This window comes from Grampus griseus (assembly GCF_964374135.1).
Source record: "Grampus griseus genome assembly, chromosome: 3".
NCBI lineage: Eukaryota > Metazoa > Chordata > Mammalia > Artiodactyla > Delphinidae > Grampus > Grampus griseus.
In genome coordinates, this window is record NC_139019.1 from 132071407 (window position 1) to 132097109 (window position 25703).

Sequence of the window (25703 nt, forward strand, 5' to 3'; positions counted from 1 at the left end):
ATATAATTTTTTAAACTAGATCAGCCTGGTCCCACTTGTGAAAACTAGTATACAATGTTTAGCAATCTTCTTTGCCCCATAACCTTTATTCAGAGGTCCTGTTAATTTCCCAGAACTCCGCAGAAGTGTCAAAAACATTGCCTTCAAAAACGAGCATCCAGCCCTCATGGACCACTTTGGTGAGAGTAGCTCTGAACACCTCCCAAATAACTCAAGCATGAGTTGTTTCAGGGTTTGCTCAAATTGAAATTAATTTCCAGTCTTGTTAACTGTTCATGTAGAAATGCTCCTAGTGATTAAAAATATCCTTACCGTTAGCCTTTCTCTAACTCTTCTGGAAAAACCAAAAATTTAATTGAGCTGTGAAAAAGATATAACACAGGAATTGATTCAATATGAAAAAGACCCTTTATCCTTCCAAAACAATTTTAAAAATCAAAGTGGTTCGAGGACAATTTAGCATTTCGGTTGAAACTGGTAACACTCTCAAACAACACTATTATATTTGCAAACTAGCTTTTCTAAGTCAGAAAGCCTCTTTTACTACTCCCTCCCCCTCTTTTTTCCTTTTATTTCCACCCTACCTCATTCTAAAAATTACATCAGAGAGTCTGCCAGTTGTCTGCATAAGTGCCTAGAACTGTGGCACCAATGTAGCAGAAACAGCATAAATCATGTGGCAATTGATTTTCTTCCCCTGGTGTCTCCATGGTCCACTCACTACGCTAGCTTCTTCTAACTGCTAAAATACCCATCCTGGTCCCAGGGAAAGCAATTCTATTTCCAGAGCCCTGAGAAACCAGATCTACCTATAATGGCAAAATCACACTCACATTTTCCCATTGTGTAAATAAAAACCTGTACACTCCCATGATTTGAAACCCTTGGGGGCCCTAAGGAATATAACATTTGAAGTTACTTGATTAAAAAAAAAGACAATCATGAAATGCTTCCAAGTTAAGTCCTTTAAGTCCCAAATTGGATTTGCTGATTTTAAGTGGTATTCAGCTCTTCTTGACAGCTTTGGTAACTGAGGTAGTAGTGTTTATTCTGTCTCCCCAAGGAGAATTCTTGATAGAAAACAGGATTCATAGGGTCTAAAGAGAATGTACAATTCTAAGGAATAAATTTCATGTTTTGGAGAGAGCTCTGCAATGACCAGAAAGATTGAACCAGTTTTAGTATAAAAAATTAGGACAATGTTACAGAGGTTGACGGTACACAGATGAGCTACACTCACTCTACCCAATATCACCGACTGGTTGGAATGCCATGGGAAACTGACGGAAAAATTGTCCTGCTTCATGAAAGGACTCTGGCACAGTGATATCTGGTCACTGTCTTCCACAGTCAAGGGCATAATGCCTTAGAAGGCCACTGGATCCATGACTTAATGAAGGTCATCAATAATGTAGATATTGTCTTCTGCTCGGACAGGCTTCAGAGCTGCATTTTTCAAAGCTCCAATGTGAGAGTCCCTCAACGGAATCACACTACAGAAAGAATAACATGAGTAAGAGAAAAGCAGACCACTTCTCAAGTATGAGCAGTGCATTTGTTTATGTTCAAGTAAGAATGGGTATTTGCATTTCCCAGAACCCCATTCACACAGCCTATGAAATAAATAGAAGCTTTCAGAGTTGTGAATATGAAATTTCAGGAAAGTCTGTTTAATAAGCAGGTAGAAAACCTCAGCAGTAGTTTCAGAAACCTCAGACTGGTCTCCTTCTAGAGTCTCATGTAATAGAATACAAAAATTAAAAATCTAGGGACTTCCCTGATGGTCCAGTGGTAAAGAATCTGCCTTCCAATGCAGGGGACGCAGGTTCAATCCCTGGTCGGGGAACTAGGATTACACATGCCATGGAGCAACTAAGCCCGTGTGCCAGAACTACTGAGCTTGCAGGCCTCAGTGAGAGAGCCCTCATGCTGCAAACTACAAAGCCCACACACTCTGGAGCCCACGTGCCACAACTAGAGAGAGAAAACCCGTACACCACAACTAGAAAGAAGCCCATGCACTGCAACAAAAGATCCCACATGCCTCAAAGAAGATCCCATGTGCCACAACTAAGACCCGATGCAACCAAATAAATAAATAAATATTTTTAAAAAAAACAAAGAAAGAAAATCTAAGAAGACAAACATCAGACATCAAATTGAAGTACTAAACCAGTATACATATTCTCAAAGACGGCTAGGAAATGGTTTGGCTAGTGTTTTTCCAACTGTGGACTGTGACCCTTTAGAGAGGGTTATTAAATCCATTTAGTGCTCTATATCCTGTTTTTAAGATAAATATATATAAGTATACAAAATATCAGAGCATACTGGTATAGTAAAATAGTATTGTTTCATCAAAGTGTATACTAGATCATGGAGTCAAAAATCTTACCATGCCTTAATGGTCAAAATTAGAAAGCCATGGGTTAAATGACTTTTATAACACATATGCTCACACATCAATATGAATAGGTCATTTGTGGAGTTTTGATATTGCTACTCTTTTATAATTTGTAGTGTATACAGTTACTACTTTTTATTAGTTAAGCCTGCCCAGAAATGATATGAAATGTACTACATCTTCATTCAGCTCTGATCTTTAAATGGATTAGTCACACATGTGTGGAAACCGTTTAGGTGTCAGCAGCTCAAAATGAATCAATGTGATATAGGTGCACCAAAAATAACTTCATGGGGAAATGCTCAGTTTTGGTTTTGTTTTGCTTTGCTTTGCTGTATTAAACAGTATTTCCTACAATGAATATTTTCTTTTCTAATTAGATGACAAAAAGTGAAACTTTAAAAAAACGTTAACAGCAAAAGGACAAAAATAAACTAAAAGGATGCTATCTTTCATGCTTTTCTGCCTGTAGGGAGTATTTTTTTTCTGCCATTCCTGGAAGCAGATAGTCAAAAATTTCTATAAGTATAGGTTTTGGACTCTAAGAGACATAAGACTGAGTCTTTTACCTGCTGTGGTGTGTGACCTTGGATGTTGCTTAACATCTCTAAACCTGTTTTCCAATCTGTAGACTAAGAATAATAATAGTGCCTATGAAGGGTTTACAGGTTCACTGCTGGGAAGGGCATGACTGCAATAATAAAAGCCAATGTTTATGGAACACTTGCAATATGTTTGGCATAGTTCAAGGCATGTTCTGTGGATTGGCTCATATGATTAACTCAGACATAGGAAAGACTATGTAATAACATCCAATGAAAGAGAACTAGGAATAACATCTGGCAGCTTAAGAGGGATGGATTTGGAATCGAAGAAAGACCTGTTTAAAGCCCAAGCTGGACAATCACAGAAAGACAGACAAAATGAAAAGGCAGAGGACCATGTCCCAGATGAAAGAACAAGATAAAACCTCAGAACAAGATAAAACTAAATGAAGTGGAGATAGGCAACCTTCCAGAAAAAGAATTCAGAATAATGATAGTGAAGGTGATCCATGACCTCAGAAAAAGAATGGAGGCAAAGGTCAAGAAGATGCAACAAATGTTTACCAAAGGCCTAGAAGAATTAAAGAACAAACAAACAGAGATGAATAATACAATAATTGTAATGAAAAATACACTAGAAGGAATCAATAGCAGAATAACTGATGCAGAAGAACGGATAAGTGACCTGGAAGACAGAATGGTGGAAATCACTGCTGTGGAACAGAATAAAGAAAAAAGAATGAAAATAAATGAAGACAGCCTAAGAGATTCTCTGGGACAATATTAAATGCAACAGCATTCGGATTATAGGGGTCCCAGAAGGAGAAGAGAGAGAGAAAGGACCAGAGAAAATATTTCAAGAGATTATAGTTGAAAATATCCCTAACATGGTAAAGGAAATAGCCACCCAAGTCCAGGAAGTGCAGCGAGTCCCATACAGGATAAACACAAGGAGAAACACACCAAGATACATAGTAATGAAATTGGCAAAAAGTAAAGACAAAGAAAAATTATTGAAAGCCACAAGGGAAAAACGACAAATAACATACAAGGGAACTCCCATAAGGTTAACAGCTGATTTCTCAGCAGAAACTCTACAAGCCAGAAGGGAGTGGCATGATATACTTAAAGCGATGAAAGGGAAAAACCTACAACCAAGATTACTTTACCCAGCAAGGATCTCATTCAGATTTGATGGAGAAATCAAAACCTTTACAGACAAGAAAAGCTAAGAGAATTCAGCAACACCAAACCAGCTCTACAACAAACGCTAAAGGTACTTCTCTAATTGGGGAATACAAGAGAATGAAAGGACCTACAAAAACAAACTCAAAACAATTAAAAAAATGGTCATAAGAACATACATATTGATAATCATCTTAAATGTGAATGGATTAAATGCTCCAACCAAAAGACACAGGTTCACTGAATGGATACAAAAACAAGACCCATATATATGCTGTCTACAAGAGATCTACTTCAGACCTAGGGACACATACAGACTGAAAGTGAGGGGATGGAAAAAGATATTCCATGCAAATGGAAATCAGAAGAAAGCTGGAAAAAAAAAAAAAGAAAGCTGGAGTATCAATACTCATATCAGATAAAATAGACTTTAAAATAAAGAATGTTACAAGAGACAAGGAAGGACATTACCTAATGATCAAGGGATCAATCCAAGAAGAAGATACAGCAATTATAAATATCTATGTACCCAATATAGGAGCACCTCAATATGTAAGGCAAATGCTGACAGCTATAAAAGAGGAAATTGACAGTAACACAATAATAGTGGGGGACTTTAACACCTCACTTACACCAATGGACAGAACATCCAGACAGAAAATTAATAAGGAAACACAAGCTTTAAATGACACAATAGACCAGATAGATTTAATTGATGTTTATAGGACATTCCATCCAAAAACACCATATTACACTTTCTCCTCAAGTGCACATGGAACATTCTCCAGGATAGATCATATCTTGGGTCACAAATCAAGCCTGGGTAAATTTAAAGAAATTGAAATTGTATCAAGCATCTTTTCCAACCACAACACTATGATATTAGAAATAAATTACAGGAAAAAAATGTAAAAAACACAAACACATGGAAGCTAAACAATATGCTACTAAATAACCAAGAGATCACTGAAGAAATCAAAGCAGAAATCAAAAAATACCTAGAGACAAATGACAACAAAAACACAATGATCCAAAATCTATGGGATGCAGCAAAAGCAGTTCTAAGAGGGAAGTTTATAGCAATACAACCCTACCTCAAGAAAAATCTCAAATAAACAATTTAAACTTACACCTAAAGGAACTTGAAAAAGAAGAACAAACAAAACCCAAAGTTAGTAGAAGGAAAGAAATCATAAACATTAGAGCAGAAAAAAATGAAATAGAAACAAAGGAAAAAATAGCAAAGATCAATAAAACTAAAAGCTGGTTCTCTGAGAAGATAAATAAACCTTTAGGCAAACTCATCAAGAAAAAGACTGAAAGGACTGAAATCAATAAAATTAGAAAAGAAAAAGGAGAAGTTACAACAGACACCGCAGAAATACAAATTAGCATAAGAAACTACTACAACAAACTCTATGACAATAAAATGGATAACCTGGAAGAAATGGACAAATCCTTAGAAAGGTATAACCTTCCAAGACTTAACCTGGAAGAAATAGAAAATATGAACAGACCAATCACAAGTAATGAAATTGAAACTGTGATTAAAAACCTTCCAACAAATAGAAGTCCAGGACCACATGGCTTCACAGGTGAATTCCATCAAACATTTAGAGAAGAGCTAACATCCACCCTTCTCAAACTCCTCCAAAAAATTGCAGAGGAAGGAACACTCACAAACTCATTCTACGAGGCCACCATCACCCTGATACCAAAACCAGACAAAGACACTACTAAAAAAGAAAATTACAGACCAGTATCACTGATGAATATAGATGCAAAAAATCCTCAATAAAATACTAGCAAACAGAATGCAACAACACATTAAAAGGATCATACACCATGACCACATGGGATTTATCCCAGGAATGCAAGGATTCTTCAATATATGCAAATCAATCAATGTGATACACCACATTAACAAATTGCAGAATAAGAACCATGTGATCATCTCAATAGACGCAGAAAGAGCTTCTGACAAAATTCCACACCTGTGTATGATAAAAACCCTCTAGAAAGTGGGCATAGAGAGAAGGTACCTCAACATAATAAAGGCCATATACCACAAACCCACAGCAACATCATTCTCAATGGTGAAAAACTGAAAGCATTTCCTCTAAGATCAGGAATAAAACAAGGATGTCCAGTCTCACCACTATTATTCAACATAGTTTTGGAAGTCTTAGCCACAGCAATCAGAGAAGAAAAAGAAATAAGAGGAATACGAATTGGAAAAGAAGAAGTAAAACTGTCAGTGCTGGCAGATGACATGATACTATACATAGAAAATCCTAAAGATGCAAAGTAATCCTTATCAAATTACCAATGGCAATTTTTAAAGAACAAGAAAACTACTAGAGCTAACCAATGAATTTGGTAAAGTTGCAGGATACAAAATTAATGCAAAGAAATCTCTTGCATTCCTATACACTAACCACGAAAGATCAGAAAGAGAAATTAAGGAAACAATCCCATTCACCATTGCAACAAAAAGAATAAAATACCTAGGAATAAACCTGCGTAAGAAGGTAAAAGACCTGTACTCAGAAAACTGTAAGACATTGATGAAAGAAATCAAAGATGACACAAACAGATGGAGAGATATACCATGTTCTTGGATTGGAAGAATCAATATTGTGAAAATGACTATACTACCCAAAGCAATCTACAGATTCAATGTAATACTTATCAAATTACCAATGTCATTTTTTACAGAACTAGAACAAAAAATCTTGAAATTTGTATGGAGACACAAAAGACTCCAAATAGCCAAAGCAATCTTGAGAAAAAAAAAAACCAAAAAACAGATCTGGAATCAGACTCCCTGACTTCAGACTATACTACAAAGCTGTAGTAATCAAGACAATATGGTCCTGGCACAAAAACAGAAATTTAGATCAATGGAACAGGATAGAAAGCCCAGAGATAATAAACTCATGCACCTATGGTCAACTAATCTATGACAAAGGAGACAAGGATATACAATGGAGAAAAGACTGTCTCTTCAATAAGTGGTGCTTGGAAAACTGGACAGCTGCATGTAAAAAAATGAAATTAGAACACTCCCTAACACCATACACAAAAATAAACTCAAAATGGATTAGAGACCTAAATGTAAAACCGGACACTATAAAACTCTTAGAGGGAAACATAGGAAGAACATTCTTTGACATAAATCACAGCAAGATCTTTTCTCACCCACCTTCTAGAGTAATGGAAATAAAAACAAAAATAAACAAATGGCACCTAATGAAACTTAAAAGCTTTTGCACAGCAAAAGAAAGTATAAACATGATGAAAAGACAACCCTCAGAATGAGATAAATATTTGCAGATGAATCAACGGACAAAGAATTAATCTCCAAAATATATAAACGGCTCATGTACCTCAATATCTAAAAAACAAACAACCCAATCCAAAAGTGGGCAGAAGACCTAGATAGACATTTCTCCAAAGAAGACATACAAATGGCCAAGAAGCACTTGAAAAGCTGCTCAACATCACTAATTATTAGAGAAATGCAAATCAAAACTACAGTGAGGTATCACCTCACACCAGTTAGAACGGCCATCATCAGAAAATCTATATTACCATATGACCCAGCAATCCCACTACTGGGCATATGCCCAGAGAAAACCATCATTCAAAAAGACACGTGCACCCCAATATTCATTGCAGTGCTATTTACAATAGTCAGGTCATGGAAGCAACCTAAATGTCCATCGACAGATGAATGGATAAAGAAGATGTGGTACATATAGAGAATGGAATATTACTCAGCCATAAAAAGGAACGAAACTGGGTCATTTGTAGAGACATGGATGGACCTAGAGACTGTCATACAGAGTGAAGTAAGTCAGAAAGAGAAAAACAAATATCGTATATTAATGCATATATGTGGAATCTAGAAAAATGGTATAGATGAACCAGTTTGCAAGGCAGAAATACAGACACAGATGTAGAGAACAAACATATGGACACGAAGGGGGGAAAGTGGGGGTGGGGAGGGATGAATTGGGAGATTGGGATTAACATATATTCACCAATATGTATAAAATAGATAACTGATAAGAACCTGCTGTATAGCACAGGGAACTCCACTTCGCTGTACAGTAGAAACGAACACAACATTGTAAAACAACTATATCTCAAAAAAAAAAAGTCCAAGCTGGACCAAATGAAGCAGGCTATTTGGATTTGGAAGTAGGCAGATGTTTCCTACCATTACAGACAGGTGTTTGGGGAAATGACTACATGAATGCATATAAAGAGGATTTCACTTTCCCTGGGCAATGGGGTAGATTTGCAAAAAATTCAAGTGCTATGAGGCCCAACAACTAATGTAAAGGAACAGAGCAGGCTGGGCATGTAACAATGGGGATGGTGGGAAGGGGGGGGAGCTGGAAGCACGTGCCTTAGCCTGTGCCTTTGTATGTCTTCAGCCTGGAGTCATCTTCCTCCAGATCTTTGCAGAACTGCCTTCTGCTCCGTTGGGGCTCACTCACATAGCCTATTGCCTTGCTCTGTATTCCCCATGGCATTTCTCTGCAAGTTCTAAAAATACCCTGCTTATTCATTTATACGTTTCTGTCTGTTTTGTCCATCTCTTTGGAATTTAGTAGGCATTTAATAAACACTCAATAAACAAAGCCCTGAATGAAATCAAATAACAAACCAAACAACCCATTCAAATGTCCCATCAAACAAAATCTGCAATTTAGTTCTCTTGCTCTAGCGGTCAGGTTTGAGGTACTGTTTCTGGAGCAGTTCTGGCGCAATTCCAGGGAAATACAGAGATGCTAAAAATATCACTGGAAGGTTGGACGGCAATGGAGGTGTCCTATATACTAGATTTTTCAGGATCCAGAGTATAAAATGGAGAGTTCAGAAGGAAAAGAGAGGGAGAGAGAAATTATCCTGATTTTTACTAGAGTAAGAATATCAAAAAGCATTGACATAAACTTTCAACCTTACCGTAGCAGCTCCACCTTGCTACTCAGGCAAAAATATCCTAAATTGGGGAAGAAGTGAGAGAAAATTAAACATGTAAGACATAGAGTTCATGAGATTTTTTTTCCAAACAAGTATATTATTACTGTTATTACTTTGATATGAACAAAATCTGTACAGACCTCAGAAGCTGAAAAAATTAATTTACAAGAAAATATTTTTAAAAAGAAGGGGAAAAAACCCAATCTGGACCCTCGCCTGATAACTCCAGGTAACTTTTTTTGAATCTGTAGGAGCCAAATAAGCCCCTTAGTGTAAAGTATCTCATGTTTACTAATAGTTTAGTGTATTCACCCACATGTCCCAACTTACTTTAATGCAATTATATTTCACTGTAAAAAAAATGGGGGATTGTGTTTCTTCCATAGGTGACAGGTTTTACACACACGCACAACTGGTGGAAGGAGACCAGGAGGCCCTGGATGGCTGCCTTGTGAACCCCTTTGTTCTACTCTTAGCCCTGAAATCATGTATCCCTCTCAATGTCCCATTTGCTTCTTCTGTTAAGTGGGTGTTGTAACACCCTCAACAATTTCACCCCCTATAGGGCCAAAACTTGGTTCTTGAGGGAAGGGGGAAAGGAGGAGTGAACACATCTTATATATTACAATGGTTTGCTACCTTCCAAACCCCAACTCTACCCAATCAACATTTATTTCTCCATATTTAATTTCTCCTATGGAGAATTTAAATATCATGTTTCTCTCTATGGGACAATAATTTTAAGATAAAGAAAAAATAAAAAAAGAACAAGGTAAAAACCAAGGAAGTTATGTGAAATTCAAATCATGTGGTGTGTAGGGCTACAGGCAGTTTGGCTCAAGAAAACTCCCGCAGGCACAGTCCTGAGGTGACTTACTTTTGCTAATCATGAAAACCAAAAATGTGAGCAATGATACCAAGGCAGTAACACAGACTCCAATGTAGACTCCCTTATTGGTGCTCATCCATGGATCTTGTGCCAGCGTCACAAGCTAAGGAAACATCAGCAGACCAAAAAAAAAAAAAATCTTCTTAGAATTATGGGTAGAAAACATTTCTGAAAATAATGTACACAGACACACTTATCTTTATTGGCCTTTGGCTAGTTCCGGATCATGAGGGGAAGACCAAATGATTTAAAGTTATAACCATGTGGTGAAATTCTAAGACAATTTAGAATTCAAAATGTATTTGGGGATGGTGGAAATGTTTTATCTCTTGCTTGCGGTGGTATTTACAGAGGTGTATACATTTGTCAAAACTCAAACTGTACACTTCAAATGAGTGTGCTTTATTATATGTAAATTATACCTATTTTAAAAAATTAATAAGCTATTTTCATAAATAATCCTCTTATGATATTAAAAAAGAAAACAACAATTTTTGTTCCTATATAAGTTGACGTGGTGGTGTTATCTCAAGCTATGTGAATGTGTTCAATTATTAAAATTGGCCCTTGATTACAAAACTTTTTTTTTAACTAGAATTCAAGATTCCATCTATGTATTTATAAATGGACTTGAAAGTAGATGCTCATATACATGGCCCTGCTTAACAATTAAAATGTTGCACAACTGGAAAGAAATACAACTTTATTTAAATCTCCTAGTATGGTTCATAAGGGATCATCACCTCCCGGAATAAAACTGAAACACGCCATGCATCATGTTCAGCCCCTTTACATAACTTAACTCTAATCCTAAAGAGGCCCCATGGGGTAGGTATTTTAACAGAAAGGAAGTGAAGATCAGAGAAAAAGATTAAGTCTCAAATCTCTTCCTGCATAAGAGTTTAATCTCTGGAGTCAAAATTCCAGCTCTTTTACTTAGTTGCTGTGTGACCCTAGACATGTTATTTATCCTCTCTGAACCTCTGTTTCTCTGTCTGTCAAATGCAGATTAAATAGGGTTTTTGGGAAAGATAATTTAGGTACTTCCTGATCAACACTATGAGGAACACAAAGGATGGTGACTTACAATATGAGCTGTCCTTGCTTAAAGGGGGAACAGCCAGTGTCTTGGGAGGAAAAAGCTGTGTAATTACCTTACTTGTGGGGGGTAAAGGGGTTACATGGAACATGGAGTTACAGGAAGCAGGCTTTGCTTCCTTTTTAAAAATATTATGTTACATGAAAACTGCAGTTTCATTTTAGAATGTGCAGCTAAGCATAAAGAGAGGAAAACAAAAATCAACCATAATCCCAACATCCAGAAACAGCCACTATTACCATTTTTCATTACATACTCTTCTAGAATTTTATCCTAGTGTTTTTCTTAACAGAAGTAGTTACTATATTCAATATATACTACAGTATATACACTACACACACACACACACACACACACACACACACACACACACACACACACATTTTTTGGTCGTGCTGCATGGCATTTGGGATCTTAGCTACCCAACCAGGGATCGAACCAGCACCCGCTTCATTGGAAGCACAGAGTCTTATTAACCACTGGACTGCCAGGGAAGTCCCTACACTATTTTAAAAGTTAGTTTTTTCATTTAACAATCAACACTGTCTTCTCATGTCAGTAAATGCACTGCAGTGACAACATGTTTAATGGCAATAAGCGGGCATGCTTAACTGACTAAGTAATTAATCCCTTATTATTGAACATTTAGGTTGTTTATAACATTTTCATGAGTACAAATAACAGCAATGAACATCTTTTCTTATACATCTTCACATATTTGTTCAATTCTCTCCCTAATATGGAGTTCAGGAAGTTGATTTACTGGGTCGAAATATATGCTGCTTGGTTTCAGGATACCTGGGAGACACCTTGACATCTTCAGAGTCAAGACACAAAAAGCCCACGATTTTGCCTGTTGTGAACTTGCTTCTACTTGCTGCTAAACATACCTGTCCTGCCGGTAACTGAGGTAAAGAACAATCTCATCGTTCAGAATGTTTGTTTCTTTTTTCTTAATCCAGCTATAACAATATAACAGTCATTTACGTTGTGGCAGTTCTGCTATTTAACAGGCATATACAAATTCAGCACATATCCATCAGATCAATCAGGGCCCATACCATAAGAGCTGTTAAAATCTTCAATATCATTCCTATGTAGTGGTGCTCTCGTTGTCACTAAGGTATGTAACATAAGGCCATTTGACCTCACACTAGATAACCCCACTTGCCTGAGCTTGAATTTCTCTTACAATGGCCATGCTGCAACTTCTCACCAATTGTGATCAGGATGACGCTCATACCTGAAGCTCTTTAGGTTTGTTGCTTCTAAGAATTATTTGCACATGGTCAAAGGAAAGTTGGTTCACCCAAGGGAGCCAAAAGTAAAGGACTATTGATAAATTCTTCTAACTTAGAAAGATGAGGTTTTGATGAACATTATAAGAATAAAGCCCCTTAGATTTTTCTCAATCTAACTGGAAAAAGTATGACAACATCCTACAGAATCACAAATTTTTTCAAGGTGTTAGGACCTTAATAAGTCATCATATGGGGAAGTTTATGTATAGAAAGACTCAGAAGTGGCCTCAAAATTTCTATATAGGAGGACAATTGGGTTGGAAAAGGATATTAGGGGGCCTATGTTTAAGCAAGCACACTTTCATTTATGTAATACTTTTAGTTGGGATGGTCCCCATTCCACCACATCAATTCAAAGCGCGTTACTTCTCTAACGATCACTGAAGCCGTCCTTGGTATGTAACGTTAACGCACGATCCTTGAATTAATTCACTCGTTTTTTCTAATTTTCTGGGCAGGAGAAAGTCTGCAGTGTGTGTGTGTGTGTGTGTGTGTGTGTGTGTGTGTGTGTGGAGAGAGAGAATAAAATATCACTTTTCAGGTATTTCTGACAACTAGTGCATCTATATAAACTTTTTAAGTTAATTAAAGCATCCCTATTTAAGAGTCAAATTCTTTTCTTCCTTTATTTGAAATGTGTGGACTAGTCTTACAATAACAATCTCTAAATGTAACTTGCTTCCAGGGAGACATACAAGTGAATCTGGCTAATAAAGTAGGAAGGAATATGCTTACAGTTTGATTGTTATGCCAAAGGGCATCTGGAGACTGGGTCACAGTGCCATACCCATCTGCTCAACAAGAAGGAAAATGAATTAGAAAGACAAAAAGTATTGAATTTTCACTGCAAACACCAAATATATTCACATTGCCTTCTGGTAATGAATGAAAAGTTGAATAATCATATAGCTAAATACTGTAGGCTTGCAAGAGTTATACCAAGTTACTAACATTTATTAATTTAACCTGTAAGGTTGTGCTTCTTAAACAGTTTTGTCATGGACCCTTCCAAAATGAACCCTTTTTTTTTCTCTCTGTGGAAAAAAATGCACGTACACAGAAAGTTTACCTACAATTTTAGAGGAGTCATAGTGGCCCATTATCAGAAGTAGGTTAAAAATTGCCACTTAAAGTTATGTAATTAATATTTTCATGATAGCTAAGAAGCTGCCAGTGAGGATGCTCAGAGGCCATTGCACATCCAAAGAGCAGAACCACCCCATTCAAAATAGTTGTTACATTGGTTTTATATTCAAAATGTGTGTGAAATGTACTAAGATATCTGAAATAGGTGGCATCCAACTCCTACATTATATGCCACAGTGCCTAGACATTGTTGCAGAAGTGCTTTAGAAAATACGTTATATCAGCCCCAAGGCCAAAGTATCTTATACTACCTAAAACCCCAATATAAAAGGATATTATGCCTTAAAGTTTTGAATATCCAAATTTTAATAGTGTTTAAAATATCTCGTTTGTCATACAGAACATATACTGTTGGCCCTCCTAAGCAACTATAGGTCAAATACAGGTTTCTTTTTACTGACCACTTTACATCCTTATACCAATTTTTTAAACCCCATTTTATAGATGAGGAAACAGATCTGAAATGGTTAAAGTTTCCAACTCTAGTAAAAGACAATAGCCTCAGCTCATAACCACCACACACATTGCATTCCCATTCAGTGAAAATACTGCAGGTCTTACGAATTCCCTAACTATTGACAACGCTATAAAAATGTCACTGTCTGGGCTTCCCTGGTGGCGCAGTGGTTGAGAGTCCGCCTGCTGATGCAGGGGACACGGGTTCGTGCCCCGGTCCGAGAGGATCCCACATGCCGCGGAGCGGCTGGACCTGTGAGCCATGGCCGCTAAGCCTGCGCATCCGGAGCCTGTGCTCCGCAACGGGAGAGGCCACAACAGTGAGAGGCCCACGTACCACAAAAAAAAAAAAAAAAAAAAAAAAATGTCACTGTCCAGTGGCAATGAAACTGGACTAACTATATCCCCTCAAATTTTTACACTTTACATTACTGTGTCTACATTTTATTCATTCCGACACTACTTCTTAGAGAGCCAAAGACAATATCTACAGTCTAGGCTCTGTGTATGACTTGTGTTATAACCTTAAGTAAGTACTTCAGGTACAGAATGGGTGATGTTGCAAAAACAGCATAAAAAATAAATAAATAAAAACAACATGGACTTGGGTCAGATAAAACTTGACTTCAGTGCTGACAATGTCCCTTGGCAATGTGACCTTGATCAGGTCCTTTGCATATACATTTATGTATGTATGTATGTATATATATATATTTATATTTCTAGCTGGGGTAACCTTGAACTACAAGCTGTTGATAGCACTTGTCTGTCTCATAAAGTTGTCACATTAGAAGATGCACTAAACACCATATTAGACAAATATCAGCTATTACTATTATGTTATAATGAAAGGAGCAATAGGGGGAGGAACACAGTGCAATGGACTTTCCAAACATCACGTCCTTCCTTCCTCACAAACACGCAAAATGAGGAATGCAACAACTGCCCATGGGCATGCAGCCAGTAACTGGCAGTTGAATTGGAAGCTATCAATCCCCAAAGCAGAACTAAAGAGCCTCCCCAGTCTGGCAATGGCAGTAAGGAAGGTCTGCCCTGAAAGAATTAAATGAGGTAATATATGACAGTTTGCTGGCACATCCATCTGTCAAAAGGTGGGTAGCAGGCCATATGATGCCCAAATTTCCTTCCAGATTAACATTCTTTGCTTTGTGAGGCTTTAACCCACGGAATTCTGACTGGGGCACTGTAAGGATTTGGCTGGAGAGCCTCACAGACACTGACAAGATGGCAGCAGTCACAGAAGTCATGGGGACACAGCTGCTCCAATGTCTGTTCCATTCTGGAAAGCTCTACCCTGATCAGGTTTCAGTGACATATTTTAGAGAACGATTCTCCACTCCTACTTTCTTCTTCCTCATCGCATAAAAGTGTGGGTTGCAGCTGCTCCTACTGCTGTTACTTTGTATTTTAATCTACTTTCACTTTGTTTCTGTGCCCGGAAACAGTTCACACTAAGGAGTCTACTTTCAAAACCAAATGTCACCATTAGCTAATCCCAAGTGAATTGGTCCCTCTCTGAGTTTCACTTTGGCTCCATTTTAAACTAGCTAGCTTGCAGGAATGACTGGCAAAAGGCAGGCCATACTGGGGGTCCACTACAGATTGGCAACTCCTGAGCACGATGTGTCATGTGCACGGGGAGTCTTGTAAAGCTTCACCTTGTTTGGATGTATCACAGGCACAAGGACACATAAGCTAGCTCTGCATTACAAAGGGGTTCTGCATGTGGCACTCCCCAAATTTACCACCATAGGTAACAGAGGTAGCTGGTAAAGATGACAGGACTCAGCATCACCTTTCTCCATCACAGGAAAGACAGGTCAATCTTACATCTCAAAAGAATATGTACCTACCCAAATTGGGGAGAGTGGGGAAGACTTTTGTTAATTATTAATTAAATTAATATTTAATTCCTTGAGGTCCCTTTAAGGTGACAGTACTGTCCAATGTCTGAGTCTTGGTAATGAGCCCCAAAGCAATGTTCTTGGTACCTTGGCTCCTTCTGCAGTGGGGTGGAATAGCAGAATCTCAGCGGGGCATGCCTCTTTGGTGCCAGTGTCATGTGTCCTCAACCCATCTCAAAGTGTCCATGTGAAATGAAAACTTGACAAGGCAGAAGGGGAGCCTTCTGGCTCTACATAGCCTCTGGGTCTTAGAGGAAGCATAAACACAGGTGACCAGTTTGGTCCGGACCAGCGTAGTTTGGATTTAATTGTTTTAAGGCTCTGGCCCAAGGGAGTAAGCCCAATACTAAGTTTGAAGTCAAAGCTGGTTCATTTAATTTAGAAAAATACTGATATGCATGTGGATGTTCCCAAATCATATAAGCTGTCTATGCCGCTCAGTTGTATGTATTTCTGGACATTCTAAGTAATAGTCATAATTGCCACTAAATCTATCACTTACCTTTTAACTGTGTCCCAAGATCTTTATCTTATTTAATCCTTGCAAGAATTCTACAAAATCAGTAACATTCCATCCATTTTACAAAGGATAAAAACTGATTGATTCAAAGAGGGTAAGATGTTTGTTCAAGTCGCATAGCTGACTGGAGTAGCCAGTGTTGGCACTCAAGGCAGATCTGTCTTATTCCAGAATATGTGTTCTTAACAATGTGCCGATGTTCATCAAAATTTGAAAGCTCCCAGGTGTTCAGGAAAGAAACGGAAGTTACCTGTTGAGCAAGAGTGCGATGGGGAGCCGGTTATATTTGTTTCTTGCTGTGTGGTAGGCTGGGTTTCCGCTCTCTGCGTAGGAGAAGATAAAGAAGCTACTGGAATGACAAGAATGGAAGAATGGTGTTCAATTTGTGGAGGAAAATTTCCACCCCCAAGAAAAATAAAAAACAAAACTACAATCAGGAGTTACCCTTTGACTTTCTTAGAAAATATTCAAGGATGGCCTTCAGGCAGTATACTGCCACATAGGTATTTCATTATCATGAATAAATCTGATCTAGAGAATGATCTGGAGAGCTTATCAATAGACAGAATTATTTCACTTTTTATACTCCTAGGATCCCCCTGAAGCCTACAACAGTGCATCTTATGTAGGACAACCAATTAAACTTTTATTCATACCAATGGCGTTGCACTTTTGTGGACCAGGGCCTTGAGGTGGGCACTAATCCACTCTCCCCGCTTCACAAGAACCCCAATCTGGTTTTCCTCACCTTATTCAAGTTCCTAATTATCCATCCGCACATCTTTCCAGGGAGATGCACACACTGACCAGCATGGAAAACATACTGAGAATATTTAATTCCTTGAGGTCCCTTTAAGGTGACAGTACTGTCCAATGTCTGAGTTTTGGTAATGAGCCTCAAAGCAATGTTCCTTGTACCTTGGTTCCTTTTGCAGTTGTGTTTTGGTCACTCTTTTTTTTTTTTTTTTTTTGCGATACGCAGGCCTCTCACTGTTGTGGCCTCTCCCGTTGTGGAGTACAGGCTCCGGACGCGCAGGCTCAGCGGCCATGGCTCACGGGCCCAGCCGCTCCACCGCATGTGGGATCTTCCCGGACCGGGGCACGAACCCGTGTCCCCTGCATCGGCAGGCGGACCCTCAACCACTGCGCCACCAGGGAAGCCTCCAGTCACTCTTTTTATAAGACTGATTTCCTGTGTTATCTGATTCATCTTCCATTTCTCACCAAAAAGCTTCACCAAGAGTTCTCAGGGTTATGTTTCCTTTTCCTTTCTTGAAATCTCTTCTTTATTTTCTATCAGACATTTCACTTTACCTGCAGAGTTGACCACTTGCCTCTTAATAAGATCTTTACATCCCTTCCTCTTAGAGCACTACAGAAAATCAGAGCAAGTTAGTGGTGCTGGCTGGACAAGAGTTCCCAAACCTGGGCTTTCCTCATTGCCTCTCACTGGTCTTTCTATTTCCACTCCCCCACCATGGTGTTCACATTTCAACATCATCTCTTCTCTTGTTTTGAACTGTCTTTTGTTTTTGGTGGGGTTGGTTTGTTTGTTTTTGCTTTCCTCTAATGCTCAAATCTGTAACAGGATGTGGCTCTCTTTAGGAACTATAGGAATTAAGAACAGGATGAATCAGAAAGTCAGATGATCAGCGTCTTCAGTCAACTTAAATCCATGCAAAAGACCTCTTGAGCTTAACTTCATCTGCTAGTTTGGGTCTTTGTGGTCATCTTTCTTTTCTCCTCTGCTCCTACAACTTTATATCCAACCAGTGCATGAATATTTTAGGCAACTAGCATGGACGGGGCACAGAGCACAGAGAGGGAATGGATATAAAGATAAATTCCCCTGCCCTGGATCTGCTCCAGTGTTCACCTCCTTTCTATACTGTAAAGTTCAACTCTAAACTCAAACTCTTTAGGAAACTATCAGGATGCCTATAAGACTCAACTAATACTATCCCCCAGGAGGTCACATAAACCAACACTTTCCTTCTGAAACTCTGCTTTAAACAAAGGCCGTAACTTACACATGTTCACCAAACAAGGAGCACTAAGCCATCCGCCTCTGCAGGCACAAACTATTAAGAAGCTAAGTCAATATTGAGAAAGTCAACAGATGGTCTAGTGTGTTCGCTGCCTGGAACAAAACTATTTTTCTTACAAAGTTTTATGGCTCTAAAATCCCAGTTTTAACCTAAAGACGTCTCTTTGAAACTCAGTTCAAAGTCCAATCCTTCAGATCCCTCCTGGTTGAATATAGACATGGTTCAACGGGAATGAAGGGAAATCGATATGTTCCATCAGACTTTTTCGGCTAAAAGGTTGTGATATTTGTGTTATTCCCCAGGATCCAGAGCCACTTTCAAGTGCCAAAGGGTTGTGGAGGCTTTGAGAACCTCCACTAAAAAGTTACATTTTTAATCCAAAAAATAGAAAGTTTGAACCTAAACATGTCCTCAGAATGGCAAGCTATTTCCCCAGCTTTAAGTCAAATTATTTTCCACTTGTATTAACCTAAACTTTAATCTAACATAAAGTTGAACTATGAACTATGTAGCCAGAATTGAAAAAACAAACGTGTGCACTCTAAATCCCATAAGTCCTTAAATCTGATGTTTACTTTGTCATCAGTATAAATAGCATTACTCTGCTACATAAATAAATTAAAGGATGCCAGAAGCAAAACTGTGTAAGTCACTGACACCCTGAAAAGTCAGGGTAATTGTATGAAGGCTTTTCCAGTGAGAATGCCAGATCAGGACAAATTCATCCAAACATAAGCTCTATGTTCATAATAGAAGGCAGCAAAGGCCCAACATTCAAATTAAAGGGGACAATCTTGACTCAACCATTTTCTATTCATATGACTGTCAACACTGAACTTAGACTCTGTGCCTCGGTCCTCACAAATGTAAAATAGGATTGAATCACACCTACAAGGCATAGGATTGTCGTAAGAATGAAGTGGCTTAATACTTGTAAAGCAGTTAGCATGGTTCTAGAGTAAACATGAACTTCAATGAAATCTTATCCTCAAGTGTTGGGTGAGACTTCAGAATGCATTAAATGATCTCTATTCAGAGCTCCTTGTAAGGACAGAATCTCATTCACCTGACCCTGTTCTGGCATTCCCTATTTTTCCTCATAAGTCTGTGTTCAACTGGGCCAAATCCCCACCATCCTCCTTAGATGTCCAAGATCAGTGGTCTGGCTTTTTTATTTCTTTTTTTTTTTTTTTTTTTTTGCTATTAATGAATTCCTTTGAGAATCTGATAAAAAGTTATAGGGTCTCCTCACTCTGAAGATGCTTATACATACAAAAGGTGAATATAACATGGGACGGAGGTTCACAGATTCTGTGAAGCCAGGTTTGGAAGCCTATTCAAATCCTTACCCCAGATTGCACTTCTGCCTTAACACAACACCCTGGATGGTCTATATCCTCCCTTTTAAAGCCTTCTGGGCTCAGAAGCACATCTGTTTACCTGGCTGGAGGTTCTCTGTGGGTGCTGGCACTGGAAGAGCAGAGGTAGAGGCCCTCGTTGTTGTTGGAGCAGTGGTGACCATCGTTGTTGGTAGAGCAGTAGTGGTCGTCATTGGTGGTGGAGTAGTAGTAGTGGTAGTTGGTGGAGTAGTAATGGTGATTGTTGTTGTTGGAGTAGTATTAGTGGTGGTAGTTGGTGGTGGAGCAGTAGTGGTCGTCATTGGTGGTGGAGTAGTAGTGGTAGTAGTTGGTGGTGGAGTAGTAGTGGTGGTAGTTGGTGGAGTAGTAGTAGCAGTGGTCATTGGTGGAGTAATAGTGGTCATTACTGTTGTGGTAGGTGGAGCTAGAAATCAACATGAAAGCAAGGATTCATCAAGCAGCAGGAAACAAGAGTCATGTGCTGGGCCTGTGCACCAACACAACCACTGGGACTGTCCCCAGGCAGAAGTGAGCACTTATCTCCCATGAACTCGGAGTTCTCCTCATTGGTCAACTAGAATATGTGACTGAGGAGGGAGTGAAGACATGTTCACAACAAGGAAACAGCTGCATTGAAAGGAATATATATGGGGAGGTTTGGAGATAAAAAAATGACACCTGGGATTTGTATCGAAGCCCTTTGAAAAGACTAGTCCCACATATCAGATTTATGTATCTTCATAAAGGTCTGTGGGGTAGGGAAAAAAGTCTAGAGCCTGAAGCCGTGTTTGTCCTCAGTGGCGTGTGACTAGGACCTAAATAGTAGTTCCCAAGAACCAGAATATTTACCAAACAAATAGCATTCCGTTCAGTCAGTCCTAAGGGTACCCTCCCAACAGACCTGCATCCTAAATGTGGATTAATTCACACCATTAACAAACGCTAGATAACACAGATGCCTTGTGCATTTGGTTTGAAGGTGGACTAGACCTTTTAAGGTTCCTTCCTTCCTAAGGGATAATAACAAAAGGTAATGACTTTGTCTCTTTCCAGAGTCAGAAATGGTATAGGACTCCAAACCACTTACTGAAGTCCTCAGAGCTACCCAGAGAAAGAACTGCAACTAGGATTAACCCAAAACACAGTGCCTGGCACAAAAGCAGAAATTGTAGGATTGAATCAAGAATGTGTACTTTTTTCTCACCAGGCATCTTTTTTGCCCACAAGAAGTATTCTTAAATTTCAACTCTACTAACTATAAATTAGAAGCTCAAAGCTCTTGAATAGGAGACAATTGGTGTGAAAACTCTTTTGAGGGATTGACGTCAATTTAGTTTGGAAACTAACTAATTTTTGCCTTAAAGAAGAAAAACGTTTTTTTCAACAAATATTTATGAGTGTCTATTATGTACAAGGCATTAGTAAATGTTTTAGGCTTTGGGGGTCCTGTGATCTCAGTGGTAATTGCTCAACTCTGTCAGTGTGAAAACAGCCATAGACAGTATATAAACTAATGGGTGTGGCTGTGTTCCAATAAAACTTTATTTATAAAACTGTTGGTGAGCCTGTTTTATAATCTGATCTGGTCCTAGGGCTACAGTTTGCTGACCCTGCTCTAACAGTGTAGTTAGAGGTTTTTAAGAAGAGTGCAATCCAATCCCCTCCCTTCAGTTTGAAATCAAATCTAGAGAAAAAAGGAAGCAAGCAAAAAAGTCTGATCAAAGGCTATAAAAAGGAAGAAACCTAACTGGCTTGTTTAACTAATGTGTCTTCCTCAGTGGTAAGTATTTTCTGAGGAAGAATCTAGGAAACTAAGGGTAGAGGAGCTGCTGAGGAAGAGCCCTAACAGAAGGTTGAAAAGTAAGCTGATTCTGTGAAAAGTGCAAGAAAACTTAAGCAAAAAATTGGATTGGAGGCAGAGTCACTTTGGCTCAGTTACGGACCCGTTTCCCACTGGACAGAGCAGTGGCTTTGTAAATATTCATCTATTAAAGAATTTCTAAGCACTCTAAAAGTCCCCTACTGGGACCTCCCTGGTGCTGCAGTGGTTAAGAATCCGCCTGCCAATGCAGAGGACAAGGGTTCGAGCCCTGGTCTGGGAAGATCCCACATGCCGCCAAGCAACTAAGCCGGTGCGCTACAACTACTGAGCCTGCGCTCTAGAGCCTGAAAGCCACAACTACTGAGCCCGCAAGCCACAACTACTGAAGCCTGCGTGCCTAGAGCCCATGCTCCACAACAAGAGAAGCCACTGCAATGAGAAGCCCACGCACTGCAATGAAGAGCAGCCCCCGCTCTCTGCAACTAGAGAAAGCCCGTGCGCAGCAACGAAGACCCGACGCAGACAAAAATAAATAAATTAAAACAAAACAAAAAGAAACAAAAAAGTCCCCTACTAATTTCTTTCTCTATCCTTTTAAAAAAATATTCAGCCAGACCAATCAGATAATTTCACAACTCCAAGAATAATCTCTTCTCCACACGTTGCCTCGTCACATGTCTACATCTCCATCCTCTTTTGGTGTCTTTAAATTGCCTCCTACATATAGGTTCCCCAGAGTCAGCTATTTGCTGCATCAGAATTGACCTTATTTTACCTGCCTTTATAAAGGACACAAGCCAAGTACAAAAGTTGGGAGATTGCAATATCAAGTTCATTTAAATCAAAAAAGAGTCATAGCTTATGAAGGCCACAGGTATTGGATTCTGTTGTCAGTAGAAGACTTTAGTGGGAGAAGATTCATTAGGAAAGAGCATCAGAAACCAGGAAATCCTGAAGAACCTGCTCCTTTCATCAAATGGCAAGAAAAATTAGGATGTCTACATCAAGATGGAAAAATGTAAACTTCCCAGATTTTTGGATTTTGTGAAATTCTTAAAAGCAACAGGTGAACGTTATTGAGATGCAAATGTTTTCATACTGCAATAAAGCCATTTTATTTTTTCAACAGTCAATTTAGTGATATGGTGTGAAATATGCTTCAAAAAATCCAAGACAGGACAGAGGGAGGGGGTGAAACTATATAGGCTTATACAATGTATATGCAACAAGACTGAATTGATGATTGTTAAAGCTAAATGATACATCTACTTGACAGGACCTTATATTACCTATTTTATATGTATGAATTCTCTATAAGTCTTAAAATGTTAAGACAGGACACTTGAGAATTCTTCTAAGACATAACCTCAGACAAAAGGGCAGTTCTTCAAGTGGAATAAATTTACCTCCATAAAAATGTTCACTGTGGAACAGTGAAAGCTTTTTCATGAACCAACTAGCATTTTTGAAGCACTGCTTTAGGAGATAGTTTGCTGACTGGGAAGATCTCTAGACTATGGTCTTGAATCAAGGTTAGTCTTTTTTTTTTTTAATTAATTTATTTTTTATTTTATTTATTTTTGACTGTGTTGGGTCTTAACACTTCATTCTACACTAATAGAAGTTATTCTATTCCAAAAGTTATTAGAAAACAAGATTATAGGAACCTCCTCTTTCCCTAATAAAGGAAGACAGTTAATATCAAACAGAAAACTCTTATCTCTGGGAACCCACAGGAAGTAATCAAAGAAAGGAGGAAGACAAGCTCACCTGGCTTTATACTCAAGTCTAGGGTGATTTTTATATCATTGAACCACCCTCTCTTCTCAACACGGCAACAATACAAGCCACTGTCAGCCTGAGCTGCATTCTCTATGGTCAAAGACACATCCCCTTCACCAATGTTTCCGTTTAGCTTATAACGTTTGTCCTTCTGAAAGGTGACACTGTATCCATTAGTCCAGATAATGGCACTTCCACAGCGAGTTAAAGGACATGCCCCTTGGCCCCAGCACATGCGCTTGACTTCTCCACCATAGGTGCAGGGTAGCCTGACAGACTGACCCTCCACTCCAGTCACTCGTGGGTAAGACATTACACCATCTGTAAATAAAGAGAAACCTGAGCATGAGGTCTCAATATTTTAACTTTAATTTCATTCTCATTTTTTTTCTTTATATAGCTTCTTTGGTTTGTAATCATCTGACTATATCTTGAGTTTTAAAATTTAGTATAAGCATTTTTCTGTGTTAACATATTCTTTAGCAGCGTTACTATTTACTAGATGTATTTGTAGATAAAACATCATATAAACGTTTTTCTGTATTCAGGATTATTTCCTAATAGGAAAAGATTTCCAAGAAAGAAAGTATCAGGATAAAGGGCAGAAATATATTCAGTCTCTTGGTGAATATGACCAAATTTCTTTCCAAAAGGTTTGAAACAAATGATACTCCAGTAATGCATGAGTGTGTGTGTACTTCATCCTGTGTTTGACAGGTATCTGCTTATTTAATAGGTAATACATACATGTGGCTTTTCCTCTCCCCTAGATTCAATCACTGTCTCAGTTGAAATCTGTTTTAAAAAGTCTGTTGCATTTAAAGTTTTGATTTTCAATTTTTATTGCAATTTTAAAAATGGCTATTGCAAATAAAGTCATCTCACAACCCCTCTCTTATTTTTAAAAAAAAAAAAGCAGAGCTAGTGTTTTACTTAAAGCAGCATTGACTAGAAGGCAGAAGCCTAGTAAACTCTTTAGAAATCAGTTCTTAGAAAAAAGGGTTTATAATAGTTTCAGGAGGAACTGAGGCTTATCATGCTTTACGATCAATCCAAAAAATTTAAGCAGGGATCCTTTCTCGTGAGTTGATGACAGCCCTGCAATGCAGGTGGTAAGGTCCACTTACCCAGGTGAAACCAAAAAATCGGAGAATATTCGATCAAATACTAAATTTTGCCTCTTAAAAACAAATAGGCAGGAAAACTCTCTCCTGTGGCAGTAGCTTAAAAAACGCTGAATTGCCAAATGCAGTCTGGGTGGTCCTTGAAAGAAATCTGAGATTCAACAGTTAATCATAGTTAGGACTGAGCTGTGAGTTTGGGAAATGCTCTGGGAATAAAACACTCATTGTTACATAAATTAAGAGTCTATATTTTTCACTGTAATTCTGATAATATTTAATTTTGCTTAATGTCATTTTTGGACTACAAAGGTAATACATGCTAATTATAAAAATTTAAGTTTTAGAAGTATAATTTTAAAATGTACTTTCCTCACATTCCCACCTCTAGAGATTGTTTTTAAAACTTAGGATATGTCTATTTCTAAAATTTTTCCCTATCTCACAGAATGTTTTGAATTAACATATTTTTCTTTTTAAATTTTTTTTTTGGCCACACCGGGAGGCATGTGGGATCTTAGTTCCCCAACTAGGGATCAAACCCTCGCCCCCTGCTTTGCAGTCACGGAATCTTAATCACTGGACTGCCAGGAAAGTTAAAATATTTTCTTTTTAAAAGAAATAGTTGCACATGGTTAAAAAAAATCAAACGGCACAAAATGGTACAATAAAGCACTCGTCTCCTTGCCACCCTATCCCCTTTTCTTCTTCCCGTCCCCTTCCACACCGTGATAACAACTGTTACTCTTTGCTACATACACTTGAGTAGTTCATGCATACACAACCATCTACCTACTCCTTTTTTTGGTTTCAACACAAATGGCAGCACATGTCATCCTGTACTGCATGGTGCCTTGTTCACCTACCCATAGATTTTGTAATTCTTAGCATTTATGCAATTTCTTTGGTTTAAGGTGTCAGCCTGGTTCTTTGGTCACTAGTTGACCCCATTACCTTCCAACAAACCCCAAGAACACCTACCCTCCCCCACCACACCCACACCCCCACACACACTCCCCTTTCCTCAGCGCTTCCAAAGTACAGCCCACCTATTCACTTACCTGTCAGAAGGAGTATGAGGCCCAGGATGGCTACCCACGGATGCAT

The 25703-nt window shown here is 38.5% G+C and overlaps 1 protein-coding gene across 1 annotated transcript; it reads right to left on the bottom strand.

Moving 5' to 3' along the window:
• Positions 1-1390: 1390 nt before the first annotated feature.
• On the bottom strand, positions 1391-25703 carry HAVCR1 (hepatitis A virus cellular receptor 1; the record flags this gene model as incomplete). The annotated part of the gene is made up of 6 exons (XM_082650347.1): positions 1391-1493; positions 9112-9148; positions 16716-16811; positions 19954-20295; positions 23464-23796; positions 25658-25703. 6 exons carry the CDS (start codon positions 25701-25703, stop codon positions 1391-1393), a joined length of 957 nt encoding a protein of 318 aa, XP_082506473.1.